The sequence below is a fragment of the Podarcis liolepis genome (genome assembly GCF_965112155.1).
Source record: "Podarcis liolepis genome assembly, chromosome: 12".
NCBI classification, from domain to species: Eukaryota; Metazoa; Chordata; class Lepidosauria; order Squamata; family Lacertidae; genus Podarcis; species Podarcis liolepis.
Window position 1 is genome coordinate 33,035,831 of NC_139563.1, and position 22,034 is coordinate 33,057,864.

The 22,034-nt window shown below is 43.1% G+C and overlaps 1 protein-coding gene across 1 annotated transcript in view; it reads left to right on the top strand.

The window, feature by feature from the left end:
* The first annotated feature begins 10,189 nt into the window (after positions 1–10,189).
* AHR (aryl hydrocarbon receptor) overlaps positions 10,190–22,034 on the top strand; it is a 47,445-nt gene continuing 35,600 nt past the window's right edge. Inside the window, exon 1 of the mRNA XM_083467995.1 lies at positions 10,190–11,058. Within this exon, the coding sequence (XP_083324121.1) occupies positions 11,003–11,058 (56 nt within the window). The 5' untranslated portion in view covers positions 10,190–11,002. The remainder of the gene's footprint in view (positions 11,059–22,034) is intronic.

A 22,034-nucleotide genomic window follows, 5' to 3' on the forward strand; every position in this document is an offset into this window, starting at 1 on the left:
GGGGCAACGTTTTACTAGCAACACATAGCAGGAGAAGGGCATATTGTGCTTGGTAAATAGGACCAAATTAGGACATACAGGGTCTTTGCAACAAATGTCTGATTTCATAATTTTATTAGAAAATGCATATCGAAATATATTTCAGAGTTTTAGAAGTACATAGTGAAGTGATTCAAAGTATTACAAGATACATCTTGCTTCATCCTGTAATATGCCAATTTTCTTTGTTTTAAATAAAGTCTTAATGGATATTAGCTACACTCATCATCCATGCATATTTACATATCTCATCTTGTACAAAGAATCATTCATCTTCACATCCATAGGACTATGTATAGCAGTTACATTTGTTAGTGCTATATTAAGCAGTAAGCTCATTATGCCCAGAGGAATTACATCTCATGCCAAGGCAATTTGAGTAGATGGAACAAACCCCTAATAAAAAATCTAGTCTAAAAGGAATGTTTTTAGCTGCAGCACACTTAAAAGAAAATATTGACTTAAGTAACATTCCACTTTTCTACCTCTCCAGACCTTGTCACCTTTTGATGATCCTTGGACGAAACCTGCACTTTATTAATCTGTTAAACGTGAGTGACAAGATTGATACAACGCGAATGTGTCCTGTATTGTATTGCAATTTGCATTCCATGGAATTAAAATTATAATGCAATGAAATGAAGTGAAGTGAAAGAAGCAATAAAAATACAGTTTTAAATTGATGTGAATATTTAATGCAAACATGCCATGGACCACTTGAATGAAGCTTGTGGACCAAAGATCGATGGACCCCTGTATGGGAACTCCTGGCTTATTTTATTAAGTCATGTCATTGACTAGTTTGAAACATGTAGGCCTTATAGTTGTATCTCTTTCTAAAGCTGCTTCAGGTAACATAATTCCCGGCATGACAAAGAGATTGAACATGATATTGCTGAAGTGTTATCCTTAACTGATTGTCCTTCAGGTTAAAATCCCTGCATAATATTGTTTTGATGGATCTTAAATTCAAAGATAAAATGAATTGCTGTCTTTTACTGAGTCATCTTGCTCATTACTGCCTACACGGACAGGCTCTCTGGGATTGCAGATGGATAGATATCTTACCCAGTCCTTCCTAGAACAAAACAATGCACTAGCCTTGAGGGTACTTCAAGAGTAGAGATGACCAAATTATTTGAAGAACAGTCTAATATACTAAATATCTCTTAGTCTTAAAGTGATGTTGATTACATTTTTATGAAAAATTAAACAGATACCTTTGGTAGACATGAATTTTTCGCATGACTGAATTTTTGTGTTAATTATTCTCATAATAGCAAGTCACTTCCCTCTCACCTGTTCTTCCATGTATTTATTGTTACTTATTACTAAAGATGATTTCCCCCCTAAGAAGTAGAATCCAAACAATTTTTCGGCGGGGGGGGGGTTGATCTCCATATGAGGTATATCTTGTTCTTTGGATAAGATAGAGCCTTTGATCCCTCTGCAGGCAACACATGGAGAGGAAGGCGTGTGAGCTGCCTGCTATACATTGCAAGTACAGTATCAATCATTTTTGAAAGAGTGACAGCTTTCTGGCAAAGAACGTTTGGGAATAGAGTGGCATCAAAAAGATAGTTGCATGCAGCAATGAAAGAATGTAAATGCAAACTTGAGCACCAAACAAGACTCTATTGCAAGCTAAATCTTGTATTCCCCAGCCCTTGGACAGATTTCCTCAGAACAATTAAGGGTTTGTCTGCACACAGCTAACGTTTTCAAATGCCCTTGTAGTCTCAGTCAAGCATGTTTCATTGCATATTTATGAATGAAGTAGGAATTCTAATCTGTCTGACTATAAATGTTTACTGTATGTATATATGTACCTTTCTATGATTGTTTCCCAGCTGTATAGATGAGTGTCCACTTATCAAGGCTTTTTTCTTTTAATTGTTTAATGTGTAGATCACCTTGAGATGGTGGTTTGGAAGGCAATTAATAACTGTCATAATAATACCTTTCTGTCTACTTATCTGGACCTAGGAGTATCAAACCCCACAAAGTGGTCAGGTTTCAGGGTATGCAGGAATATTGGGTGTCAGTCTTAACAGAATATTTGTTTATTATTATTATTATTAATAATAATAAAACCTCCCTTAAATAATTTCTACATCCACAAAATAGAGGCTGACACTGAAAAGAGGTCAGATTATTTTTATTTTCCATAGGTATATCAGCAAAAATTAATCAGCAAAATATGGTTAATGTTGTTTGTAGGCAGAAGTTGAAATAAACTTGGAAATGCCATAGAGGTGAAAAACTTACTCTCAGGCTCACACAGCTGGTGTATAACAACAAATACTAAGACAGGCTTATCATGTTCCAGCTTATGTGTTACATATTTAGATTTCTTTCTAACTTTTCCCAAGGGCTCAGAGTGATTTGCAATATATCCTTATCTCTTATTACAGCCTCCTATACATTTACTAGGAAAATAAGCTAAGAAATAGGGCAGGTCTGGGTATTTTGCTGAAGCATAACCAAAGCAGATGACACACTTTAACAAAACGGCAATTGCTGTAAAAATGCTGGGGGAAGGTGTCGCCTTGTGGATCAGCCCTAATGGTTGGGCTGAGATTTAAAAATGGACCTTCATTGTCCAAATGCTCTACCTATCATATGGCAGGAATTCTATGTTACTATGCAATTATCTATGACAGCAGTGTCACATGTTCAAGCGATGGCTGAAGTTCTCATGTGACAGACATTGATGTATGAATCATAGAATCATAGAGTTGGAATAGACCACAAGGGCCATCGAGTCCAACTCCCTGCCAAGCAGGAAACACCATCAGAGCACTCCTGACATATGGTTGTCAAGCCTCTGCTTAAAGACCTCCAAAGTAGGAGACTCCACCACACTCCTTGGCAGCAAATTCCACTGTCGAACAGCTCTTACTGTCAGGAAGTTCTTCCTAATGTTTAGGTGGAATCTTCTTTCTTGTAGTTTGGATCCATTGCTCCGTGCCCGCTTCTCTGGAGCAGCAGAAAACAACCTTTCTCCCTCCTCTATATGACATCCTTTTATATATTTGAACATGGCTATCATATCACCCCTTAACCTCCTCTTCTCCAGGCTAAACATGCCCAGCTCCCTTAGCCGTTCCTCATAAGGCATCGTTTCCAGACCTTTGACCATTTTGGTTGCCCTCCTCTGGACACATTCCAGTTTGTCAGTGTCCTTCTTGAACTGTGGTGCCCAGAACTGGGCACAGTACTCCAGGTGAGGTCTGACCAGAGCAGAATACAGTGGCACTATTACTTCCCTTGATCTAGATGCTATACTCCTATTGATGCAGCCCAGAATTGCATTAGCTTTTTTAGCTGCCGCGTCACACTGTTGGCTCATGTCAAGTTTGTGGTCAACCAAGACTCCTAGATCCTTTTCACATGCACTGCTCTCAAGCCAGGTGTCACCCATCTTGTATGTGTGCCTCTCACAAGAACCTAGTCTTGGGCATCAACAATCCTCTTTTTGCAATCAACAGCAGCATTTCCTATACCTTGGCAATGGATTCCGTGAAGTCAACCAAGAGAACATAAATGCTCCTTTCACCCCAACACACAGAGAGAGAGAGAGAGAAAGAAAGAAAGAAAGAGTGTCACAACAGAAGACAGGATTCTGATTAACTCTGAAACCAGCCACTGCACTGTCCCAGGAATATGATCCAAACAGGAAACACACACCAATTACATCAAGACGAGTGGCATATAGCCACATCATTCTGGCCCCATATAGAAAATCAGAAGCATATCCTTAGGCAATTTGTGGTAGGAACTTTTCACAAATAACACTCAGAAGTCTTCTCAGAACTTGGGATTTATCTCTGCATTTGGGCTCAGACCTAGACACCCACAATTGCTGATTTCATCTTCACGGCCTTGAGATTTGGATTTTTTTTGCCAGACCTGCATGCAAGCACAATGATATGTACACAATCCTTTCCCCAGAGCTAGCTTGCCTTGGGCCCCCCAAATGAAGCTGTTAATATGGGGCTTCATATGCTTTGTGATTATTTATGGAGACTTAAATAATAACTATGATAAGAATTTAGGTAGCCTAATAATATCACATTATAGTATAATCGAAAAAGCACAGGCGCTCTTGTTTTTGCATGCTTGTTTCAAGCTGGGTTGTTGCAACATACGCCTGTCTGAAATGATTCTGGTGAGCTGGAAAACTCAACTGGTTCAAGCCACAGCTTTTTGATGGCTATTTAAGGCAACTAGTCCACACTATTCTATGTTGCCCAACCTTTCCGATACCATGTTCTTTTAAAGATCTTTATCATTATTGTCAAAGCGGGAAATGAGCAAGAGATGACCTCATGTATCTGAAAGACTATCTTACTTCATCCCTTTGTACAGAAGCTGTGCTGAGATGCAGAAGAAGATGGAACCCAGATTCCAGCTTGTCAAGACTAGTGCCAGCGTATTCTTAGAAGTAGATTTTTGGCTGCGAAATGGAAGAATCTTTCCACTTTAAGAGGATGTTGCTAAACCAAGCCATTTTGGCATGCTTCTTCTAGGGAATTGAATTTTTAAAAATAACACTATTGGTGTTCTCTCAATGTATTTCCACACATTAGGCTTAAGTATAAAACCTACATTGACCAGACTACCCATTCATATCATAAATACCTCTAGGCTGCATTAACATTGATCAGACATAACATAAATATGAGAGAGGCAAAGACTATTTCAGTCTTACATATGAAAACACTCTGAGATATAGTCTATAATCTTGAAGCCATTTACTCTGCAATAGTAGTACTGAAATTAACTGGACCATTTCCACCCCAATTGGCTTGACAATCAAACCTTTCAAGGACTGGTTTGCAACCAGAGATATATCAGTTGACTAGCTACCTTTGAACTAAGAACAACATAATGCTCCTTCACTTCTTCTTAAAGGAATGAATTCCAGCTCTCAAAATGTATCATCACCTTGCAAATGATCTCAAAATTGCACGCGCTCTCGCTCTCTCTCCTTTAAGGAGTTTGCCATTTGTTTCAATGGAAGATAGTCCACATCCTTAGACCACTTACTGTGCTTCACAGAGCGATCTGAACCACATTCATTCATAAGTACGTCCCACTAAGTTCAATGGGATTTATTCCCAAGTAAATTTGTTTAGGATTGCAACCTTGGACTAGTTTTTTCCACCAATTTATTGGTCTCCATCACACATTAAACTTGTTCACAAATCACAATGACCACAGGTACAAGCTGTCTCCACACACGTACAAATGTTTGTGTGAAAGGATGTACACATGTTGATTTCTACAGTCCCACTATTTGCATATGCAGATAGCTTATATGTTAAAATGAACAACTGTTACATTCCATAGCGACTCATTCAATGTAATGCATGAGAATCCTCTTAACGGCATAAGGAGTGCTTCACTCCAATTAGTAGCAGTAATTCCACACAGCTAGAATGCTATGCATTGGTGTGGATATCTGCACTGATGAAGCATATAGATGGGAGTTGTTTGTGTGTGTACTTCTATTAGATCATGACTTCTAATCCCATTTGGGTGCAGGCCTAAACATAAACACTGTTTCCTATTAATTATATGAAGTACCCATTCAATGATAAATGGATGAAAGGAGCTACTGTACTACTGTGTTTCTATAGAGTTTGTCCAAGGAAGTTAGAGAGGGCTGCTGTGCTCAGGTTCTGCTTTTGGGCTTCTCATACGCATCTGGTTGGCCATTGTGAGAACTGTACCCTTGACTAGATGCACCACAGGCCTGATCCAACAGGCTCAAATGATGTTCTTAGTTTTTCCAACACAGGCACAAAGCTAACTGGCCTGTAATAGTGTAGTTGCTCTCTGTCCTGTTTCCACTTCCTGCCTGGAATCCTCCAGCCTTCATGTATTTGTAAGGTGGTCTGGTTTTCTAACCCTATCCTAGTTTCGCTTACTACCAGTCCGCAGCCCTTATCTTGTCAATATTACCTACAATGTAGGATTACCTACATCTTGGTCCTGATTTTTAACAGGTAGTTTATAAGGCACATGCAGACTCCAAAGCACTTCTCTATATGGACTCTTACAAACCTAAACCCTTCTGATTTTGTTTCCTTTCACAACGGTGTGTCTTGTATAATCTTCTGTTATTTGTCAGGAACTCTGAAGTATGTGACTAGCTATATTTGTTTTTATGATACCATACTATTGTTTTTATATTGTATTTTTGTGTACCACTTGGAGATTTTAAAATATTAAGCAGTTTAGAAATCTTTTTTAAAAATGCTTTTCTTCTGCTCTGGAGGGTAGGATTCGAACCAATGGCTTCAAGTTGCAAGAAAAGAGATTTCAACTAAACATTCGGAAAACCTTTCTGACAGTAAGAGCTGTTTGGCAGTGGAACAGACTCCCACGAGAGGTGGTGGACTCTCCTTCCTTGGAAGTTTTTAAACAGAGGTTGGATAGCCATTTGTCATGGATGATTTAGCTGAGATTGCTGCATTTCATGGGGTTGGACCAGATGACCCTTGGGTCCCCTCCAACTCTCTGATTCTATGAAATAAATTAATAAATTATAATGAAAGAATCCACTTAGCTACTATATTATGGAGTGTTGTAACCACAGAGGTTATATAACCCTATAGGTCATGAACTGTTTTGCAGTTCCTCGATCTGTGGCCGGATTTAATCCATACGTCCATCAAATGTAGTTCATTATCTCAGCTTTTCTCTCCTTGTAGCAAAGACATCAAAAACATCAATGCACCTTAAAAGGACGAAGGCAGATAACTGATTTCTCAAGTGCCAAAGAGTATTGTAGAGCCCTTTGATTCATTTCCTCTCCTTCAAGTTTACATTGGTATTATTTGATCTATAACATGCTGTCAGCACAAGACACATATCTCATTACCGTTGTATAGCATTCATTTAAAACAGTGACAGTAGGATCTGTCCTAGGAAACAATTATTTTTCTGTTTATTCAGTTAGTTCCGGTTCAGTCCTATCCATCTTTACTCTGCAGAATATATCATCAGAATGGTAGACTACAAGTGTCTGATGGAAACATCACCCTGTGTGGGGGGTTCTTTAAGGTACTACAAGAATCTTTGTTGATTTATTAGAGCTGCGCTTCCCTAAAATCACATAAAGGATATACACTATGTTTGAGGAGGTGTGAAGCTATGGGAAAAAGCAATCTTTTAAAATTAATGGAGTTCCTTCAAATAGCATTCACTCAGCAAATAATCTCTATGGATGTTCTTTTTAGATGGGCACAAACAACTGTGCAGGATTGGGGTGCTTTTTGTGTTGACAACTGCACCCCATATCTATCTACTTGTCTGGTTGTTAAACCAGAAGGTTGGTGGTTTGAGCCCACCTAGGAATGTCTGTGGCAGGATCCCTGGATTGCAGATTTGTACTAGATGACCTGAGGGTCCCTTCCAACTAAAAAATAAATAAATCAAATCTATGAGAGAGACTGCAATTTCTGATATTGCACCGAAGTACCACTGTTTCATACCTATTTTTTGTTTTCTACTTACTGCCTAGATTTAACGTTGTGTTTTCTTTGGATTGTGGTCTAAGCAGTTCTGGGGAATTTCTCTTTTTAAAAGGCAGGGAGAGAGAGAGAGAGAGAGAGAGAGCGCAGACCAAATCCATTTCTAATACTGCCTGCATAGGCGCCGACTCCATGGGGCCTGAGGGGGCCCGAGCCCCCTCAAAAAAATTATTGGGGGGGCTCAGCCCCCCCAATAATTTACGAAAATTATTAGTTATATTCAGCGGCGCCCGGCAGAGCAGCCCTCTCGGCCACGGCAGCCCGGCTCTCCCAGCCCCCGGGGGCCGCCCTCCTCCCTCGCGCACCTGCAGCGTTCCGCCCGGGGAGGCGGCGCCCCCAGGAGAGGCGGCGGCGGCAGCAGCAGCCGCGCGCGGCCCAGGCTCCCCTCGCCAGCCGCGGGAGCCAAGGCGCGCGACGAGGGCAGCCGAGGAAAGGAGCGCGCGGCCCCATCCCGCCCTCGCCACTCACCCTTCTGCAGCGGCCCCGCCCGGCGGGGAACTTAGAAAACTTCCCGGGGCAGGACCCCGGTATGGGCCCCCCCAGTGGCATAGCGTGGGGGGTGCCAGGGGTGCTGGCCGCACCGGGCGCAACATCTGCGGGGGGCGCGAGTCCAGAGGGAAGGGACAAGTTCCTCCGCCGGGCTCCCTGCCGCCACCGCCAGCCTTGCGCCCTAGCGCGCGCGCCCCCCACCGCCGCTGCGGCTGCGCTCCGCAGACTGGCTGTTTTATTTGGCTTTGAAAGCCCAACAGCTGCAAATCAGGCGCTCTCCCCCGACCCGCGCCCAGCGCCTCTCCCCTTTCTCTCCCGCTTCTCCCTTTCCCAAGGAATCCAAGAATACCTGCGTTTAATGAAACGTGAAGTGTGAAAACTTCCTGAGCTGCAGAGGCAACTCCTTAATGATGTTCCCAGATGTGGCGGGGCTGGAGAATGGGGTGAAGGCGCGCAGAGGCGCCTGCTGGAGAGGGAGAACCTCACCTTGCCGCGGGAACCGCTAGGGCCCGGGTAATGGGGGGAAAAGAGCTCTCCAAGCCGCGCGTAATGACGCACCGCAGAGATTCTGCCCTTGCGATGGGCGGCTTCCACCTCGCTCTGGAAAACACCCCGTCCTTGTTATCTTCTTTTTTTAAAATTGTTATTTCTTTTCGCGCTGGGGACTTGTTTCATGGGGCTGAGGGGAGGGGAAGAGTCCGATCACTTGTTTAGAAAACGAAAAAGCGGGGTAGGGGGGAGGGAAGCGGGCTGCCAGCACCTCCGAGCTATTCCGGTGAAATTCAATTTGCACTGAATTCTAAAGATCCTCTCGCTGATTCTCTTCCAGGCTGTTACGCGCCGCAAAGACAGCTTGGAGGAACAGCCCACAAGGCAAAGCTGAAACTCCTTCCCTACCACAAAAATACTTTGTATTGGACTTTGTGGTTGGAAATAATTTCACTGGGTGCCCACCAGATACCCAAGCGGTTGCAGGGAGAATGGGGCTTTGGTAATCCTGGTCCCTAGTTAATTCTGAGAGGGTGTTTTTCGGTTTCCCATGTGAGGGACAGAAAGGATGAAATTTCCACCCTATCTGACACAGCCTCATAGAATCATAGAGTTGGAAGAGACCACAAGGGCCATTGAGTCCAACCCCCTGCCAAGCAGGAAACACCATCAAGCACTCCTGACATATGGTTGTCAAGCCTCTGCTTAAAGACCTCCAAAGGAGGAGACTCCACCACATTCCTTGGCAGCAAATTCCACTGTCGAACAGCTCTTACTGTCAGGAAGTTCTTCCTAATGTTTAGGTGGAATCTTCTTTCTTGTAGTTTGGATCCATTGCTCCATGTCCGCTTCTCTGGAGCAGCAGAAAACAACCTTTCTCCCTCCTCTATGTGACATCCTTTTATATATTTGAACATGGCTATCATATCACCCCTTAACCTCCTCTTCTCCAGGCTAAACATGCCCAGCTCCCTTAGCTGTGCCCAGTGGCATAGCGTGGGGGGTGCAGGGGGGCCGGCCGCACCAGGCGCAACATCTGGGGGGGGCGCTCGCACTCAAGTGCTAAAATCCACGGGTTAGGGGGCGCAAATTACTTGCCTTGCCCTGGGTGCTGACAACCCACGCTATGCCACTGGGCCCCCCCAATATTTTTTACAAGTCGGCGCCCCTGACTGCCTGCCAGTGCAGGTGAGCCAAGTGGGCGGGGAGCCACTTTCCTGCAGCAACTTCAGCGCTCCCACAGCACTTCAGGCCAACCATTTCCCAGCCTGATTCGCACGTGCGCGTTCGGCAAACTGCGTGAAGAGAGAAAAAGAAGAATCTCTCTCTCTTTCTCCACCCTCAATCTGATCGCGTCGCTTGTTTGTTATGGTGGGGTCTATTGTCCTCCCCGCAAGCGCGGCAAAGTTGTCCTGATGTGAGCCCCCCCCCCTCCTCCTGCGGCCCAGAACCCCGTGGCATCGGGAAAACCGTCGGAGGAGGCGGCCCTGCCGCCTGCTTCGGCTTCTCCCCCATCCACCCGCCGTGCCTGCTCGCTTCCCTCGCTTGACCTTCCCAACATGGCGCCGCGCCGCCCCCTTGACGCCGACACCGCCCACAAGGGCCTCCTCTGTGGGCGGCGGCGGGGCGGGCCCCGGGGGAGAGAGCGCAGGCTTGGCTGGCTGGCTGGCGGGGTGGCTTTTGAGACGGAAAGAGCCGTTGCTATAGCCGAGAGAGAGAGAGGGTGCGTGGAGGGAGGGGAAAACAGTAGCGAGGCCTTCTGGCCGACACTGAGGGAGGACAACGACGACAGCGGCGCTCGCTGAGGTGAAGCGAGGCTTCGCTTCCCGCCTCGCGCCTGAGGAGGTGGAGTAGGAGGAGAGACGGCGACTGAGGGCAGCTGCCCGGGAAGCCGCAGCCGCCGCCTCCGCACCTGTCTCGCACTCCCGCCGGCCAGACGGAGAGAGAACGAGGGAGGGAAGGAGGAGGAGGAGGGCGGCCGTAGTGGGTGTAGCCGGCGCCGAGCACCTGGCCCCGTCCCCCGCCGCCGCAGCAGCCGCTCCTCCTCCTCCTGCCGCCGCCTCCTCCTCTCCCGCCCGCCTTCCTCGCTCCCTCCGTCGGCCGCCTCTCAGGGGAGTCCGCGCCGCGGCGGCAGGAGTGGCATCAGGGCGAGCAGCAGCAGCAGGACGAACAACAACGGTGTCAAGGCAGGCCGGGAAGCTGCGGGCGGAGCCGTTTCGCCCCAAGAGGAATATTCTCTCTCTCTCACACACACACAGGCACACACAAGGTCCCTTCTTAAGCCGCCGCTGACATAGTTGCGGAGAGCTTTCTGCTTCTCAAGCCGAGGGGTGGCGGTTGTTGTTTCGGGCGGCGGTGCAGAAGTAACGAGGGGCTGCCGCTCTCTGCCGCAGGAGCCAGAGGAGAGGAGAGGAGCTGGAGCCTCGGCCAGCGGGGGCAGGATGAACCCCAGTGTCACCTACGCCAGCCGCAAGCGGCGGAAACCCGTGCAGAAAATGTAAGTGGGTCGGGTGGGTGGGTGGGGTGGATGTTCCTGAAGAGCAAAAAAGGGTGCCTTTTTTCTCCATGCTGAGCTCTGGATTTCCCCTCCCCGCTCCCCTTTGCAAAGCTGTCGCCTCTTTTCTCCACACACACACACTGCACGGCTCTCCTCCTCTAATTAACCCTGATGCCCTTTTCCCTGTAACCTTGTGCGTTGCTTTGCTGCGAGCGCATCGCCTCCAAACCCTCGTAGTGCCCGCATTGCAACTTTTTGTATTTTTGTTTCTCTCTCTCTCTCCCCCCCCCCCCTTGTAAGGTTATGCTTTGCTATTGTGTTCCGGCAGTTTCTTCAGCTTGTCGATTAGCCTTCAGTTGTGGATCACGCCCCCTCCCCCAATTGTATCTATCTATCCTATTATTATTATTATTATTATTAGTATTATTAGTATTATTATTATTGGTTCCAAATAAGGTACCCTGGGATAACTCTTAAACATGTGCAAAGGGATTTGGTGGCCCGAGTTAACCGTTTGCGCAATCTGTGTCATCCCTCCTTACGTTGCTCTGGTAGAAACGCATTTGGTGACTCCCCTAGATGTTTGTAAATAATTTGTAAAGGTCTAAAGGAGCCTTCCGTTGAAAGGTTTAAGTCTTAAGTTTAAGGCAGTGCTCATTGTTTTATTTTGTTCATCTTGGAAAATCTGGGCTGGGATTCGGAATGGCCTGCCATGGGGACCGTTCTTGAGCTTGTTCTAAATTTGTGGTGACAGGCTGTGATTTAGGGAGGGAAAGGCACTCTGCACATGCACAGGGGCAGCTTAGGAGCTACATATATTTCAGCAGTTAGTTGTGCTGTTGGAAAGGGATTCCTGGGCTGAGTTGCAGTAAAATTAAGCCTTGATTCGGGGCCCTATTTTTGTCAGGCTCTGATGACCCAGTTAAATTCAAACAGCTGATTAAAATCAGAACAAGGACTGGGAGGTGGGAGGGGATGAAGGAATGATTTGAGTGTAAGGCTGCATCCCTGTGCACATTTACCTGTGAGTAAGCCCCACTGAACATAATGTGACTCGGTTCTGGGTAAACCTGCATTGGGTTGCACTGTCGGTCAGTGTGGCTGGACTCCCTGACCAAGGATGTCAGCAGGCATTTAAGGTGATAGTCTGGCAGTCTGTTCAATGTAAGTTTAAGATAATTATCGAAAGCTTGCGGCAATGGATGTAGCTTTTGGCTTATTTTGGCTGTGGGCTGTGACTTGTGCTGTCTTAACAGGGATTGCTGGTTAATGTATGGTGTGTGTGCAGAAAGCCACGTTGTGCTGACTGTGCTTCTGCCACTGCAGTGGGCTTGTCTGTGATTCGAAGATGATTATTTACTCATTTGCTCAGCTTGGTTTTATGATAATTATATTGTACAGTATTGTGATTTGCCGCTCTCTACCTCACCACCGTAGGCCACAATGTTGTACAGTGTCAGTCTCCGGAGCAGCATCTTGTTGTTGTGGAGGCCAGGAGTATTGTGATACAGATGGAATAATTTAAGTGTGTCAGTAATCCGTGCACTTTTTCGTATTTATTGTAATGGTTGTAATTCTTCAAACGAGGCTTTACAAATGTAAAACTGTACAATGTACATGTTTACCAAGCTGTCAAAGCTATGTACTTTCAGATAGATTGGTTTCATCTTTAAGAGAACAATAAGCAATCGTAGGAAAAAAATGATTTATATTTTTAATGGGTGTGTAAATTCTGATCCTAGGAATATATGGAATCAATAGTTAATTTTTTAAAAAAGTTAATCATAGGTATGAAGGTTTACCCTTTGGTGTTTGATTTAAAATTAATATTTAGTAAAAAAAAAAATCATTTTTCTGTAGTGTTTATGAGTACCACTTTTCACTAATCTGTGTTTATTGGTTAAGTAGCACTGCTGATGAAATATTTATTCCCCAACACAAAGTAACTGTACTGAGCTTGGTGGGATTTCCCAAAGGACTTCAAGAAAGATTAAATGGAATGGTATGGGAGCGGTCTGTGCTGTGTTAGCAATTTCAAAGTTTACTAAAGTGCATACCAATGTTTAATGTAGATTGTGGAGTCTAACTGGTTAGCCTTTTAAAATTGTTAATAGGAACAAATGCAGGAGGAAATCCATTGGAATAATGTATACAAATTGAATTCTAGCAAAGCTAGTATTGTCCTCAAGGTGCTAGTGTTAACCTTGAGATGCAGGATTTTTTTAAAAAAAAATAATAATAATCCTAGTTTATTTTTCTAATCCAGCATGAAAGTGCTGGGGCAGGGGGTTGGCAGGTGTTACTGCCATGCAGTATAAATAATTGGGGGGGGGGTTGCCAGTGTACTTTATGTATCTGACTTCACACTACAGTACTGTACTTGAAAGTTATCTGTGCTTATTAAGTAGCCTTAGGTACATTATGTAGTAGTTTCTGGATTCTAGAAAAGCAGCACTCTCATAAAAAGGATAGCCATTATGTCTCCAAAGTTTACTTTAGTGGTGACGGTTATGCAACACTTAATGTTAAGTAACATTGTAGTTTGTCTTGTAAACAGAAGCAGGCACCTGATGTGCAAATGCAGTAAGTTTTTAATACTGTATCCTATAGAAAAAAAGGTCTAGCATGTACGGAATAGTCTTAAAGTGGTTGTTGCTGAAGAGATCCCCTTGCTTCTAGGAAAAACACTCCGACTCACTGATGTACTATTGTGAGATACAACTACCAGCATATCATGTGAGGAATGTGAAATCTTTGGAAGCTTGTATTTGAGCTTCCTTGTTCTCCACAGTTTCATGTCAAACAGGGTTTGTTAGCTATGTGATTGTTGACTTATGAAACAAATCAGGCTCACGACAAAGTTAATTTAGTAGGCATTCTACTTAATAGAGCACTCCTCTTGATTTACGAAGCCAATTCATGTAGGAGGGCAACACTTACACTTAATCTTTGTATAGGATTAAAGTTAAGAGAATTCCTTCCTTCCTGTGTCTACATTATGATACACATACACTAATACTGTATATACAAAAGATACTCCAAAGGAAAAGTGCTGTAGTCGGTTGCAATGTAGAAATATTCTTTAGGGCTACTTGTGGAAGTTAAAAACATTTCAAACCAGTGTTGTTGAAGAGTAGACAAAACACTTCCTTAGAAAAACATTTTTTAATTCTTACACCTGTGAATAAATCTCACTGAATTCAGAGGAACTTGTTTCTGTGCTTAAGAGTTCACTGCTCCCCTTTCAGAGGTATGTGGAGCTCTTAATATTTATTTATTTTATTGCATTTATATTCTGGCTTTCTTTGAGCTTGCTTAATGGCAGGATTTATCAGTATGGCAGGCTTTATCAGTATATTTAAGTGCTCTATTGATGTGTGGCCTACCCTCCACTGTAGTATAACATGACATGTATGTGGTGCTTTGCTCCTTCATGAATACTGATTCATTATACAAGGAGCCAATTGAAGAAAGCCCTGGTTTGATGTGGTTCATGCCTCCACCCGCCTTTTTGTTGTTGTTGTCCCATTAGGAATATGAAATAGAAAGAATATAGGTTCACATATGGCTTTCCTTCTGTACATTTTCTTTGGGCCTTTTGAAGCCCATTATGATATTGGGTGCAACTTTTTATTGGAAGTGCAGAATGTTCAGGATGTAAGTGCTGACTTTTATCCCTGCAACTGTTACAACATTCTGTATCTAAGAAGGGCAAATAGACTTCCCAGTCTCCTAGGCCTAGCATACAATGAAGAATGTCCTCACATTCTGATGGAGCTGATATCATTCAGGGGACAAAATGAATTGGCAGCCCCCCATCCCCAAGTCTTGCTCTCATACTGGGACAGTGGGGCTATAGCTCGCTTGAAACTGCCATTTGTAGATTTGCTGGTTACAAGATTCTGGCATAAAAGCTGACAAGTTATTGTGTGTATATTCAGTGGGTCATACGATTGGGTTATTTATTGGAATCTGGCAGGGGGCAGTCAGATAATTCCCCCCTGTTGTTTCGCCTTCCCTTCTGTGGCTTGATGAACCTCCCTGCAGCATGGTTCTGGGAATTCCTGTCCTAACATGTTTTTGTTTTTTCCCAGGCTGTCGTTCTTGGCACCTTTCCTTGGCTAAGAACTGAAAGTGTTATGTGGCTCCTTTTCATTTCAGTACTAGTGTTTATGAATGTATTTAGGATCAGAATTAATTTTAGATGTCATTCTATGGTAACATAATATATATACTTAAAGGTTTTTTTAATGAAACATTAATTAAAGAGACAGATTCAACCATTGTTACTTTTATGGACTTGGACTAAAATGTTTCAAAAGATTTGCATTTAATTTGACTTTTCAGTGGTAAGTTGTTTTTGTTTAAGAACCATGTCATATGTTGATGTGGGAAATAGTGGAATAGTTTCATCGTCATATGCTGCCTATATTCATCCATAGGTGCACAGGGGAAAGTATAAAATTGTGAAACATATCCACCAACACTGTCAAATGCACATAAAATATTATTCCTCTACCTTAAAAACATGGCAGGCATGATTTTTGGCATCTGGGCATGCGCAAACTCAATTTCCGGTGCCACAGACATGCGCAGATGCAATTTCCGGCGTCGTGCTGCGCCAGTCCGGCCCACGGACGATCTCCATGGAAGAGATCCAGCCCATGGCGGGTAATCCTTGCTGACCCCTCCTTTATTGTGAACTACTTAAGAGATTCTCAGCATAAATTGGTATAAGCATTTTATGAGTAAATAAGTGGACACCTTTCACTTGCTGATCACCATAACACTGTCATGGAATTCTACTCAATATTGAGCCAGAGCAGAACTCCAATGCAGAGTAAAAACATGTTGCAGGATTCCCAAAAAAATAGACCAGAGGCAATTAATATTCCATCCAGCAGAGAGTTACTGCTATGGAAGGCAAATGAGCATAATGGTCACAAATCCAATACATTCAGGATTGGCACTGCCCATAAAAAATCGAGTTGCAGCAGATTTAACATAAACTTACAAGAACTTCTAAGAAGTCTAAAACCGTAACACAGGTTAAAAGGTATGAAGAACCCCCTAATTATTCTGGGTGCATGACCTGATGTGTAATTCTACTTAATACTGTATTGACCACAGCAGATCTCCAATAATAGAGGAGGAGAAAGTGAAACCCAGGCTCCTTCTGGGCTTGCTTTTATGGGCACATAACATTAAAATTATTAAGCCATTTTCTTTTTGCCTTTTATCTGTTGGAGCATTTGAAAGCAGGTGATTGAGGCCTTGAACAATAGTGATAGAATGTTTAAGGATAATTTTTTTAACGTTTTTGGAAATCACTTGAGTCAGTAAGAATAGAATAGGATTCTGTCCATGCAGGTTCCTTACTTTAATATATCAACTGCTGTGTTTTACATGTGCACAGCATCTTCTGCATATCTGAACTGAATATGTATAACCTCTTCCACCCCCTCAAGTGTTGAAATACAATATTACAGAATGGAATAAAATACTGTATTACATAAATACCAGGAAGTCTATAACAATACTTGTTTAAGCTGTGAGAATTATATGCACTTGCCTTAGAGTAAGTCTCACTACATTCAGTAGGGTTAACTTCTACATAGCATTGGACTACCTGTCTACTAGCTAAAGGAAAGCTGTAAACCTTTTACAACTGAGAAATATATTTAATTGGCTTATTTTTTCCCTGCTCTTCTGAAAATTGTCTGGTGCCTATCTAAGAGTGATTTACTTAAGTTAAGCAAAACACTTCCACTATAAACTGCCTATAGAACTTAAAACAGTTCAGATTTGGGGAGCTTTAAACAGTGTGCAACTGGGAATATTCCTGGAATTCTGTGTAATCTGAGAAGTGTTCTTTTATTAAATGTCACAGTGGAATGATACATTTTAAGTATTGTTTTGGCTAAAAAAGAGAGTATATATTCTTAAAACATTTATTTTAATATCGTGTTATAGTGAAATAGGTTTAACATAATTGCTTACTCCAGAGAAGAGATGTATTCCATTGATTAAACATGGCCTTGGTTCTTTTTATGGATATTTAAATTTTATTTATTTATTAAATTTGTATAGCCCCATATATCTGTAGATGTCAGGGTGGTTCACAACATAAAATTAGAATATAAAAGACATAATGCAAATATAAACAATGACAACCCAATAATCGGCCCCAGACACACTGACCAGATGTTTGGAAGCTGTGGCTGGATGGTTGCGTGGGAGCCGGTTGAAGCTAAATCCTTCGAAGACAGAGGTCCTGTGGCTGGGACGGGGCGATATGGGATTGGGGGGGCAACTCCCATCTCTTGCGGGGGCGCAATTAGTGCCAGCACCGTCCGTTAAGAGTTTGGGTGTAATCTTCGACACCTCCCTTTCCATGGAGGCGCAGATTGCAGCTATAACAAAGGCGGCATTTTTCCATCTCCGCCAAGCTAAGCAGTTGGCTCCTTACCTCTCTCGCCCTGACCTAGCCACTGTGATCCATGCGACGGTCACCTCCAGACTGGATTATTGTAACTCGCTCTACGTGGGGCTGCCCTTGAGACTGACCCAGAAACTCCAGCGGGTGCAGAATGCTGCAGCGAGACTCCTTACGAGGTCTTCGCTGCGAGATCACATTCACCCGGTGCTATACCAGCTGCACTGGCTCCCGGTGGAGTACAGGATCAGGTTTAAGGTGCTGGTTTTAACCTTTAAAGCCCTATACGGCCTAGGACCCTCGTACCTACGGGACCGCCTCTCCTGGTACGCCCCACAGAGAAACCTACGGTCTTCAAATAAAAACATCTTGAAGGTCCCAGGCCACAGAGAAGTTAGGCTGGCCTCAACTAGAGCCAGGGCTTTTTCGGCTGTGGCTCCGATCTGGTGGAACACTCTGTCACAAGAGACCAGGGCCCTGCGGGACTTGACATCCTTCCGCAGGGCCTGCAAGACAGAGCTGTTCCACCAGGCCTTTGGCCAGGGCACAGCCTGACTCCCTCCCTCGGCAATCTTCGCAGAGCTCTGGCCCAATGGTTGCTAGTGGCTGCCCAGGAAGTGGCTTGAATTAATTAATTTTTATAATGAATGATTTTAGAATGTTGTTTATGTTGCACTTTTGTACTGTTTTATTGCTGTTAGCCGCCCTGAGCCCGGCTTCGGCTGGGGAGGGCGGGATATAAATAAAAATTTATTATTATTATTATTATTCTACAACACATTTTAATAGGACATTGGATGTCAATCAGCCAAAGGCTTGGTTAAAGAGGAATGTTTTCGCCTGACATCTAAAAGTGTATAGTGAAGGTGTCCACCAAACCTCCCTGAGGAGAGCATTCCCCAAATGGGGAGCCACTGCAGAATAGGCCTATTCTTGTGTTGCTACCTTCCGGACCTCTCATGGAGGAGGCACACAAAGAAGGGACTCGGAGGATGCTCTCAGGGTCTGGGTAGGTGTATATGGAGAGGGGCGTCCCTTGAGGTATTGCGGTCAACCTAAAATTACAGATAAGCCCACTGCAAACCTTCTGACCGTTAACAGCCATTCACCATCATTGGCCAACTCTTGAATCTTTATTTTCCTGTTGAAGAAAGCTGGTTTTAAATCTTGAAAGCCCCCCAAAAATATAAAGGTGACACTCCTTACTCTACACTGTTTTGTACCATGGTATTCTGTTGGAATGCAAATTCTGGATCTCAAAAGGAGAGGGGAAATAACAGTGTTATCTTTGCAGTAGAGTATCCTGCTATTTGTTAGCAGATATCAAGAGAGTGGAAAGAACCTATTTTAATTCATTAACAAGGGATGTGTAAATTTAAAATTCAAGCACTTAACCAGAGTGACAAACCTATTGAATTGAACAAGAAGCAAAATATTTTCATTCATTGTTAAGGATAAGACTTCTGAAATTAGGATGAATTTCCTCTGGCCAGTTCCTACTATGATTTCTGCTTGATCAGTTTTCTCCCTATAGTTTTTGTCTTCTCCCTATTGTGTAGACACTAAGAGACCCTGTTTTAGGTTTTCATAATCCAACTTTGAGCAGCTTGCTTTGTATTAGGCTACTGACAGTTTTGAGTTGCACAATGTTTTAGTCATGTAATTTGGTCTGATGCAAAACTGGAAAAAGAGTAACTTTGTCAACTTTCACTGAAAGTTCACTGAAAACACTGTGTGTTTAAAGTAAAGGGGGTGGGACTGAGAGGAAAGGCAGGCAGCCACACCAGTAAAACAAGGAAGGTAAGGGACCATGCTATTGGTGTGGTGGAAGCCAAAGCATTTCAGTAAATCTAAAGCATTTCAAGACAGCAAGGAGATGTTAAATTTACACACAGACTAATTTATAAAATAGTTTTTCTTAACTAGCACTAGACACATGGATCATTATTCTTGTAACATTTCTTTGTTAAAAGCAACTCCAACTATTATATGAAAATCCACGTGTTTTTCAATCTGGAACAAGGCCAAAATATGGTTTTAAGGGTAATAATGAATAAACCAAATGCATTATTCGATAATGTAGACAAATTGTCGTAACCAGTTTTTAAACCAAACTACTTACATTGAAACTGCTGCAACTCTACTACTTTAAATCAGAGTACTTAAGTTACGGGGATGCGGGTGGTTAAACCACAGAGCCTAGGACTTGCCAATCAGAAGATTGGCGGTTCGAATCCCCGCGACGGGGTGAGCTCCCGTTGCTCAGTCCCTGCTCCTGCTAACCTAGCAGTTCGAAAGCACATCAAAGTGCAAGTAGATAAATAGGTACCACTCCAGCGGGAAGGTAAACGGCATTTCCATGTGCTGCTCTGGTTCACCAGAAGCGGCTTAGTTATAAATTTGGAAAACCAATAAAAAAAATTTGGAAAAAGAAAGAAAGAAGCGGCATAGTCATGCTGGCCACATGACCTGGAAGCTGTATGCCGGCTCCCTTGGCCAATAAAGTGAGATGAGCACCGCAACCCGTCGGTCACAACTGGACCTAATGGTCAGGGGTCCCTTTACCTTTTACTTACGTTACATTATGTGTCTGCCTTTTAGATACAGGTGTTAGCAGATATGTTGAGAACTAATAATTCAGGTATCAAACTACCGTATATACAAAATAGCTAACCCTTTTTTGGATTAGCTATTTTTTGGATAACAATAATTAACCCATGTCTGGGAACAACTGTGGATTTATTTTTTGCATTGTTTCTTGATAATAAACAATTGCACATAAGATCTGGTCTATATTTGCATTTTTGCTGCATTTCCTTGTCTAAGCTACCTAGAGTCCCATTAGGAAAATGGGAGAGTATAAAGAAATATAACTATTATTATTATTATTATTTCTTTGTCTAAAATGTTGTGTAGAATTGAATTAATGGTAATGGCAACTGGATGGAACCTTTTGCTATGTTCTGTAAAAGAGACAGTATTGAAATGATGTTATGCCATTATTTCAGGAAGGGTACCTAGAGTGACATAGTTATCAAGCTTTAATTTTAGCTTTGTCACCTGTCTTGAAACTAATCCTGGTGCATTTCTGGTGACATATTTGCTTTCTAATCTTGTGGGATTTCTTGGCAGGCTGTTTTCAAATACTCATTTGCTGCATAGTGATGCTTGTATGTATCTTCAAACTTGCTGCTGTTGTTTGTTTTGTTTTGTTTTGTTTTGTGAGGAGGTGTTGCCACACTTGTTCTGGACATTCATCTTTCTACACATCAGAAACCTACTTACTAATATTCAGCCCTTCTGGAACTTGAATCAGCAGGGGGAATTTAACTCTAGTTCCATTGAAAACTTTTCTGTCTATGGACCTGGCTCTTTTCTGCTGGAGGGCAGGTTTCTGTTGGTCCAGTAAAGCTGACTCAGGAATTAGCATTTCAACCACAGAAGTTTTGCAACAGTCCAGGTAGAGAATTTCTCTCATAAGATACTTAGCAACAGAGATGAGATCAGAGGTTCCCCCTAACCAAAATTGGGTTTCTATTGAGAAAGTAAGGCAAGATAACTTTGGAGACTGCCATAGAGAAAGAGAGGTGCAAGTGGGACTAAGTGCTGCTTCAGTGCTTGAGGGAGCAGGATGGAGCGAGGCTTGAAGCGAGCAGAGATTGGGAAGCTGGGGGCAGGGCGGGGCAGGAGAGACAGTTATGCTTTTCCTTCTTTGTGATATGCAAGAAAACATGTCAAAATTAGCAGATGTCCTTAGCATCAGGGTAAATCCAAAAAAGAAAAAGCCTTTCTTTAGCTGTGATAAGGCTTTAACAGTCAATGGCCATTGGATGAAGAGTGCAGAGACAGATACACAAAACCAAGAGCTCTAGGAGACAATTGGGATGAATTTATTTTAACAAGACAGCTCTCCTGAAATCATACTGCTTCTGAGATCTTGTCAGGTCTCCCTGAGTGCAGAAGTCTATAACCAGTTATAGGCTTAGGAAAAACAAAAGGTTAAGGCAGTCACTGGAAGTAAGATTTTCTGGTGAACAAAAGAAGGATGAATGACTATCCCCATTTACAAAAGGAGTGTTTACTAACGTAACCAAAGAGCTCTGTTCCCAGTAGCCAGTTGAATGGTGATACAGTGTTATCTTGGAGGAGCACAGAAAAGGGGAGCATAGAAAAATTAGCCTTTAGCAAATCTGAGAGTTCCCAGGCGAGTGCATACATGTTGGCTTCCTTCCTTTTCCATTTCAGCAATGTATGACAGCAGGAACAGCAAATTCATTTTGTGCTACTTATTGACCTTGTCAGCTCACCTTTACAGACAAAATGGAGATTTTTGAGCATAGATGATAGCATAGAGACCCAAATAAGAAACAGAATGGTGCTGTTGGGCAGCAAGGGAGCTGGCATGTGAAGTAAATAGATCTAACATCTAAGAAAAAGCTAATAAAAATTTAAAGCTGAAAAATTGTATGTTTACAATTAGCAAATTTAGCATTTTTAAAGAAAAAGGGTTGCTGAACAAGCAGGGTGGAACAATCACTAA